This window comes from Helianthus annuus, chromosome 17 (genome assembly GCF_002127325.2).
Source record: "Helianthus annuus cultivar XRQ/B chromosome 17, HanXRQr2.0-SUNRISE, whole genome shotgun sequence".
Classification (NCBI taxonomy): Eukaryota; Viridiplantae; Streptophyta; class Magnoliopsida; order Asterales; family Asteraceae; genus Helianthus; species Helianthus annuus.
The window spans coordinates 167,499,533-167,508,889 of record NC_035449.2 but is presented as its reverse complement, the minus strand read 5'-3'; the positions used below and the strand labels follow the sequence as shown (position 1 = coordinate 167,508,889).

General features: G+C 41.0%; 1 protein-coding gene across 2 annotated transcripts; it reads left to right on the top strand.

Annotated features, from left to right (window-relative positions):
• Nucleotides 1–5,282: 5,282 nt before the first annotated feature.
• LOC110920818 (GDSL esterase/lipase At1g28580) lies at nt 5,283–8,880 on the top strand. 2 transcript variants are annotated; one of them, XM_022165016.2, is made up of 5 exons: nt 5,283–5,730; nt 7,486–7,713; nt 7,792–7,940; nt 8,016–8,289; nt 8,539–8,880. In XM_022165016.2, the coding sequence occupies exons 1-5, from the start codon at nt 5,466–5,468 to the stop codon at nt 8,784–8,786; spliced, it is 1,164 nt and encodes a 387-aa protein (XP_022020708.1). In that variant the 5' UTR covers nt 5,283–5,465; the 3' UTR covers nt 8,787–8,880. The 2 variants fall into 2 exon arrangements, with proteins under 2 accessions (XP_022020708.1, XP_022020709.1); XM_022165017.2 differs by lacking the exon at nt 5,283–5,730 and adding an exon at nt 6,715–7,064.
• Nucleotides 8,881–9,357: the final 477 nt, after the last annotated feature.

Genomic DNA, 9,357 nt, shown 5'->3' with positions numbered 1-9,357 from the left:
ATACATTACAACAACCAATATTATATAAAGATACAATGGAGAGAATGGCTCCTAAGAATATGCAGAATATGCTTGTTTCCTAATTTACAATATGCTCCGCTAATACTCCCCCTCAGTGTGAACGTGATTTAGAACACACGGTCAGACTGGAACGGAAACTCTCGAACAGCTGTCGTGACAGACCTTTGGTGAAAATATCTGCATACTGAAAGGAGGAGGGTACATGTAGCGGACTTTCTCTCGAACGAAATGTATATCTAGATCAACGTGTTTGGTCCTTTGATGCTGAACCGGGTTCTCAGACAGATAGATCGCAGAAACATTATCACAATAGACAATGGTGGCTTGCCGCACAGGAACATGTAACTCAAGTAGTAAATTGCGTAGCCAAGTAGTTTCAGCAACGGCATTGGCAACCCCACGGTATTCAGCTTCAGCACTGGATCGAGATACCGTGGGTTGTCGTTTCGAAGACCATGAGAGAAGATTGTTTCCCAAATAAACACAGTATCCAGATGTGGAACGCCTGGAGTCGGGACATCCACCCCAGTCCGCATAAGAATAAGCAGTAAGAGAAGTCTGTGGACTGGGTGTTAAGCGAAGACCCATATCTAAAGTGCCTTGAATGTATCTCAAAATCCGTTTAAGAAAAGCAAAATGTGGTTCACGAGGAGCATGCATGAATAAAAAAATCTGCTGGACAGCATAGGTGATGTCTGGACGAGTGAGAGTCAGATATTGCAGTGCTCCTGCAAGACTGCGGTATAATGTCCCATCTGGCAACGGTTCACCTTCAGTGGCGCTTAGTTTGGAGGACGTATCCACCGGTGTGGCACAAGGCTTGCATGAAGACATGTTTGCCCGGTGTAAGATATCTCGCGCATACTGAGATTGGGACATGAATAAACCTGTAGAATCCCGTTGAACTGTAATACCCAAGAAATGATGTAAAGATCCCAAATCAGTCATGGAAAATTCCCTTGAAAGGAGACTAGTAATGGACTGAAGTACAGTTGTGGATGGAGTAGTGAGAATAATATCATCAACATATAATAGTAAGTAGGCAATGTTATCGCCGTGGCGATAAATAAATAGAGAAGTGTCACATAAGCTGCCCTTGAAGCCATGAGAAAGAATAAAGTTGGAAAACCGGCTGAACCAAGCTCGCGGTGCCTGTTTGAGGCCATATAATGACTTACGTAAACGACACACATAGTTGGGCTGTGAGGGATCTTGAAAGCCAGGCGGTTGGTGCATAAAGACGGTTTCCTGCAAAGTACCATGTAAGAATGCATTTTTAACGTCCAATTGATTTATATGCCAACCTTTCGTGACTGCAAGTGAAAGAACCGTCCTGATTGTTGCCGGTTTAACAACCGGACTAAATGTTTCGGTACAATCAATCCTAACTGTTTGTGACTTGCCATTGACAACAAGTCTCGCTTTGTAACGTTCCAGTGTTCCATCAGCTTTGAATTTGTGGCGATACAACCACATGCACCGAATAACAGGATGGGATTGAGGGCGTGGGACTAGTTCCCAAGTATCATTATCGATTAATGCTTTAAACTCACAGTTCATGGCGTCTTTCCAATTTGGGTCGGCTAACGCCTTCACATGGGATGTAGGGACTGGGGATATAGGCAATGTGGTGGTATGAAGGTTATATTTCAGGTTAGGTTTGGTGATGCCGAGTTTAGCCCTGGTAGTCATGGTGTGGGTGTTTGAGGGAGGAGGTGGTATGATGTTTGACGGGTGGGCTGGTGAGGAAGTTGGACTAGGCGACGGTTGATTTGAGAATGGTGGTGAGTGGGCATTCATAGGCGATGGTGGGGCTGAGGACGGTGGTGGGTGGGTAGGTTCGGAAGGTGAGGTGGGAGGAGAGTGATTTACGGTTTGAGAGGGTTGGGGTTGAGGGAAATTGAATTGATGTGTGTTGAGAGGTTCATCGTCAAGAAATTGATATGCGGTAGTGGGTAAAGGGTTGGCAAAAGGAAAAGAGTCCTCATCAAAGTCAACATGACGAGAGATATGAACCTTGCCGGTTAAAGGGTCAAGACAGCGGTAGCCACGAAAGTTAGGCGGATAGCCTAGGAAAATGCACCGGTGAGCACGGGGTAGAAGTTTGTTTGGTTGAGTGGCAGACTCATTTGGGTAGCAAGCACAACCGAACACTTTGAGGTGATCATAGGTAGGGTGGCAAAGGTATAAGGCGAATGTTGGAGTGTTGAAGTTGAGTCGTTTTGTGGGAAGGATGTTATGTAAGTATGCGGCAGTATGAAGGGCCTCAACCCAATAGGTAGGCGGGATGTGAGCATGGACGAGGAGAGCGCGAATAATGTCATTAAGACGACGTATCATGCGCTCGGAGCGGCCATTTTGGGATGAGGTTTGAGGACACAAAAAACGAAAGGTGAGGCCATTTGTGTTTGCAAAATTGTGAAAAGCATGGTTATCAAATTCCCCACCTAAGTCACATTGAAAAGCTTTAATGTTTTTGTGAAATTGAGTTTGTATGAATTTATGAAATTTGACAAAATTTGTGAAGGTTTCGGATTTAAACTTGAGAGGATAAACCCATACATAATTGGAATAATTATCAACAAGGACCATATAATATTTGTAAGACGAATTACTAAGGACCGGAGACGTCCACAAATCACAGTGGATAATATCAAATGGTGCATAAGTAAATGAAGTAGATTCAGTAAACGGAAGTCGCTTACTGTTAGACAAATGACAAGAGTCACAAAAACCAAATGAAGTCTTATTACATGAAAAATTTAAATGACTAGAAAGAAATTGCAAAGGTTGTGTGCCAGGATGTCCCAAACGATCATGCCACTTATTTGGTGAGGTTGTCAAAAGGACTTGAGATGGTGGAGTGAATGGATAAAGGTCACCGGTGCTGTCATGGCGTGAAAGGTGCTGTCCAGTCTTGAGATCCTTCAAAGTGAAACCATTAGGATCAAATTCAATAGAAACAAGGTTATCACGGGTAAATTTACGCACAGAAATAAGATTTTTAACAACAGTAGGTGCATAAAGTATATTTTTAAGGATATAGGACTGGTTGTTGGTTTGGTGAAAGCTGTCCCCCGAACCCAAAATTGGTAAAGACTGTCCATTCCCTACAAGTATATTAGTATTAACAGATTTAGATAAAGGAGAACTAATAGTACCCTGATCAGCAGTGACATGTGAAGAGGCGCCCGTATCCATGTTCCAGTTTGGATCGTGTTGGTTCAAGGTGAGAGTGGACAAAGCCGCGCCAAGCTCGGTGGGTTGAAGTGGGTCGACAGGAGGTACGGTGAATCCAGGTGGTGGGCCGTAAGGAAAGGTGTTGGGTGGGTTCTGCTGCTGGGCCGAGAGGCCATAGGCTGGGTATTGTGGTGGGTTATTGGGCGGGGCGGTTGGTGGGTTGGATGGTGGTTGTTGATTGGGCCTGGTCCAGGAAGGGACCCAAGGAGATTGGGTCGGGTGAGGACAGGCAGGCGGGGTAGGCCACCAGGAGTAAGAGGGCTGATTTGGGTTTGTCGAGTAGGAGGGATATGGGCTGGTTTGAGGTGGGTTGGTGTACGGGTAGTGCGGGTAAGTATTGGTGCGACCACGACCACGACCTCCACGATAGGAGTTACGGCCACGGCCGCGGCCACGGGTTGTTTGGCGTTGGTAAGAATCGTATGTTTGGGCCGGATTGTAGGTGGGTGGAGGGTTTGAGTTTGGTGCGGGTGGAGGGTTTTGGCTAGCAGGAGGTTGATGACCACGAGAGGGAATGGTGAGGTCTGATTGTTGGCGAGCGGCTAGTCGGCGTTGTTCTCTTTCGATCATATCGTGGGCATCATCCCACGAAGTGTTGGTTTGATGAATAAGAGACGCCGTAGTATCATATTCGGGTGGGAGACCTTGAACCATTTGCAAAACCAACCGTGACTCCGTAACGGGTTGATCTACATCCTTAAGTTGTTCAGCAATATCTTTTAATTTTTGAAAATAGTCATTCAAAGATGAACATGAGGCTAAGGTTGTAGTGGTAAAAGCCGATAACAGAGAAGAAGCACGGGAATTCTTATTGTTGTGAAATATAGATTGTAACCTGTTCCACACTTTTTGAGCCGTGGTTTCGTCATCGAGAATTCTTACTAGAAGATCATCAGATAGCGTACCATATATCCATTGTAGGACAATGGAGTCTATCTTAGCCCAAGAGTCGTAACTCTTGTCCGATTCATCTGGTGGGCCAGTGCCATCGATATGCTTCAGAACCTCGTATCCCTTTGCATGTAGTTTGAAAAGTTTGACCCAAGCAGAGTAGGTGACTTTATCTCCGTCAAGGGTTCAGATTTTATTTTGAATGTTTGTGACAGAATAAACGGGGTGAAGGTGCTTAGTATCGGTCGTGGCCGATTGAGATGAGGGGTCGGTGCTGCCATTCTTTCCAGTCATGGCTGTAAAAAAAACAAAAGGAGAAAATATGATATTATGTGGATGGTAATGGGTCACAGCAACTGCTGTAAACCTTTCGTATGGTTTGGGGTGTGAATAAAATATTCTGTTCAAAAGAAAAAGAAGAGGCTGCAGCACAATGGATGTTTAGGGTTTGAAAATTTGCTCTGATACCATAAAGTAATATGCTATTCTATTCCATCATCGATACATTACAACAACCAATATTATATAAAGATACAATGGAGAGAATGGCTCCTAAGAATATGCAGAATATGCTTGTTTCCTAATTTACAATATGCTCCGCTAAGGCTATAAGGTGTGGTCATGATCCTTATGGACTTCATGATCCTCCACATCAGCGTCATGTCACTTGCTTTTAATTCATCATTCAAAACCACTACCCTATGGGTATGGTCATGACCCAAACCACTATTCTTTTATTTTAATTTATTTGTAAAAAAGGAAAAAGAAGTATTAAAAAAAGAAAGGAGGCTCATGGTTGCCATGGTTTAATCCATGCCAACCATGGTGCATGAAGCAAAGGGATGGTATAGCAATTTATTAATGGTCCTACATGGCAATTAATGACCCAATCATGCTCCCCACACCCTTTAGCCTAATATTAATGTCATATTATGTAAAACTTGATTGTATGTTTAGCAGTTATCAGCCGGTAGAAAGATTTGGTGAAAGAGTACCAACCGTTTGTCAGACAGTCCAAGCAAACAATTCCAAAGTCATTAACACTTTTCTATATTATCTAAAGATAGATAGATAGATTCCCCACATTTTCTATATTATCTAAAGATCTAAAGATAGACTCCCCACCCACATTACTAGCCCGTAAAGAACATCGATCGTAAAAAATGGGTTTCTGCCCATACTTTTTATCTTATCTCACATATCCCTATGTTTGAGGGACCAATCAGCATCGTCAATGGGGTAGGTAAGATCACTATAAGAGAGCAATCATATCATCGTAAACAAACAGAGCACTTTGTGATCTCTCTAATCTAATGGCTTCTTCTTCTTCTTGTTCATCCTCCGTAAGCTTTGGAGTGATTTTGGTGTGGTTAATGAGTTGCTTTTCGTATGGTAATGGATGCTATACGTCCATCATCAGCTTTGGTGACTCCCTTGCTGACACTGGTAACCTTAAACAGCTTGGATCCATATCAAACCGAGAAGTGTTTCCACTTCTTTTACCGCCTTACGGTGAAAACTTCTTGAATCAATCTACTGGCCGTTGTTCCAATGGCCGCCTCATCATCGATTTCCTTGGTAACTAATTCTCTATCTCTCTGTCTTGTATTTTATACTTAATGTCATTCAGTTTAGTTAGTTGTGATCAAATAGCTTTCGCTTTGATTATAGGGATGCGTAGTTGCGATTCCGCGTTGATTTATATTACGATTTGGATTTAGCAGTTGGAGTATGATCATAATGTGTTTAAGTTTGGTCAGATTAAGAATGTACTACTCACAAATTTTTTTTGAACTGTAATTTTTTTTAACACTTTAGTTCCACCTTTATCTTTCACTAACTTTACCACTAAACCAAATAGGTCATGGGTACTACTCACAATTGATCCAAACTTAGTATATTTAACTTTACGAATTTATTAATTTTATGAAAATCATAAAATGTGTATTAACGGGTCAAAATTCGATTTTTGGACATTGAGAAATTTGTCTAGTGACTAGTGACTAGGTTTAGATTTGGTGAGATTCAACACAAAGCAAAAGCATAGTCTCCCTTGTTAACTTATAAGACCTCATGCTCGAGCTTGTGTCCTTTCAAGTTCTATGCTAGGGATCAACTTTTTTTTGATCGCTGTACATACTGCCGGTCATAAGCCTGCGGTTGATGTCAAGTCATCATGGCAAATTTTTTTATGAATATGACAAATTTCTTTAGTCATGTGTCGTCTGTGGGACTCGAACCCAATACCTTCAAACCTAGATGTTACCAAAAACTTTGCTTTTGCCAATGAACCTCCAAACCGGTCGTCACAAGCCTATGATTTTATTTTATTTTATTTTATTTTTTAATTTTAATTTATGTTTGTTTTGGGGAAGTTAGTTTTATGAAATCTTATGATTTTGACCGGACCTTACTTTTAGTCAAAAAAAGGAAACTTGGTTTTATGATTTTATTTTATTTTATTTTTTTAATGGCAATTTATATTCTCGTATCACTGTCAGTTTGACTTTGACAGACGGACCAATCACCATTATAAATGGAAAATGGTAGGTAAACCGTTGAACAGAGCATTTGCAAATGGGTAGGTAGAACAAGCAATCAATCATCATTTCTGTAAACAAACAGACCAATTTTTGATCGCTGTCTTCCAATGGCTTCTTCTTCAATCTCCATAACTTCTGGAGTTTTTTTGGTGATTTTTGTGTGGCTATGGAGTAGTTGTTTGTATGCTAATGGATGCTATACGTCCATCATCAGCTTCGGCGACTCCCTTGCTGACACCGGTAACCTTAAACACCTCGCCTCGATATCCAACCAAGTGTTTCCAGTGTTTTTACCACCTTACGGTGAAAATTTTATGAATCAAACCACCGGCCGTTGTTCGAATGGCCGCCTCATCATTGATTTCCTCGGTAACTTCATTCTGCTTAGCTAACTGTTGATTTTATACGATTTCAACGTTGATTGAATCATATTGTCCCATTTTAGAAACAATTTAGATTAGTTTTGCTTGATTGACTTGACTGTTGACTTCGATTATACGGATAAGCGGGTTCACATTTTAGTTAGTCAAAGCACTACACATAGCCTTAGCAGGTATTGATAGGGTACCATGAGTTTTTCTGATCTCACTAGTTAGTAGGGTATTGGTGGGTTCCATGTGTTGTCGAATTTAATGGGTTAGCAAGATATTGTTGGGGCCTCACATATAGTAAAAAAAAAAAAACAAGAAAACCATTGTCTTCTATCACATTTTTTTTTGGATCAAATTTGTCATCAGCGCAAGTTACATTTCTTTTACACAGTTTTACTTCTTTTTCTTGGTTTATTTAGCTGAAAGGCTCGGGTTGCCGCTGACACCACCATTTCTACAAGACAATGGGAACAACAACATGGTGACATTCAAACAAGGAGTGAATTTTGCAGTAGCGGGTGCAACAGCATTGGATCCATCAGTTCTTGAACCAAGAGGGATTGTAAATCCCATGACAAATGCGTCTTTAGGAGTTCAGTTAGCATGGTTTAAACAATCATTGCCTTCTATTTGTGGCAACGAATCAAGTAACTAACATAATTTTCTTTTTTCAAACCCGAGCTAGTGGGTTCTAGCTTATACTGACCGATCATAATTCTGTGCAGATTGTAGAGATTTTATTGGACGATCTTTGATCCTCGTGGGAGAGATTGGAGGAAATGATTACAACTATCCAATTCTTTGGGGACAACCAATCGAAGAGGTTGAAGTACTTGTTCCGCTTGTTGTTGATACCATCATCTCAACAATCAATGTAAGAACCTGCCCAAATCATACAAGATTTGATTTTTAAACAACGTTATATGATTCATTATTTTTATAACTACAGGAATTAATTGGAATGGGTGCCAAGACACTAGTTGTTCCAGGAAACTTTCCAGTTGGATGCTCTGCATCATATTTGACAGTTTGCGGTTCACAGAATGAAGAGTATGATCCTAAAACCGGTTGCCTCGTTCGGTTAAACCAGTTTGCTGAATACCACAACAAACTGCTACAAACAAAGTTAAAGCAAGTCCGAGATCTTCATCCTGATGTCAACATCTTCTATGCCGATTACTACAATGCTGCAATGGAAATCTACCGTTTTCCATATAAATACGGTAAAGAAACTTGAATTAATAACAACGTTCATACCTACATATTCCTCACACAACCCGAAACATGACACAACAAAAATCAGGCTTTGGGTTGTCAAACAAGTCGTGTTCGGGTTCACATGTTGAACCCGTTTGACTAGTCTGAGTTAGGGTTGAAGTCTTTTACGCAAACAAAACATCCAAAACTGTCAAACTGCCAACCCAACACGCTCGTCATCTCCATTATCAACTCATGTTTGTTACATGTTATAGGGTTCACGAACGGAGCTTTGAAGGCGTGTTGTGGAGGTGAAGGGCGGTATAATGTCGACCCAACAGTGCAATGTGGAGAGGTAAGTGCAACCGTGTGTGATGAACCCGATACACACGTCAGTTGGGACGGAATACATCTAACCGAAGCGGCATACCGAGTAATTTCCAAGAATTTGTTTTCTACACCTCAGTTTAATTCATTGTGTTCTACATCAACTTCAGGAGTTGGATTATCAGGTTCTTTGTAAGCAATGTGTTTGAAACTTTTGTAACAAACACAATTTATAAATCTAATGTAACTTAAGAGTGTTACTATTTTATATAGTTTGTATTATGATTTTACTACTTGATAACGTAAAGGGTGCCTTAGGCACCTTAAACACGTTTCCTTATAAGTAAAGACACGTTTATTTTTAAGCATCTATTAATAAAAACGACAAAAGCAGCTCATGGTCAGAAGACACTCAAGCAGCTCATGGTCAGAAGACACTCAAGCAGCTTGTCAATACAGGACAGGCCAGAAACTACCAAAGCTACTAAAACAGCTTACGTCAAGAAGCTTCCAGCTGGAAGCAAAGAAGGTAAGATGGTAGCAGCTCAACATCTCAAACACACGAGCCAAACAAGCATTACCTAAGGAAGAACAGATCTTTCGTAAAATCATACAACATAATCCTTTATGGGAATAAGCACATCACCTAGGGCAGATGCCCAGCTTCCCCTTAAAAAGACAAATAACTCTAAAACAAAAAAAGATACCTTCTCCAGCTAAGGAGCTATTAAAGGAATGAAGGTCATGCTCGCTCACTAAGAAGATTA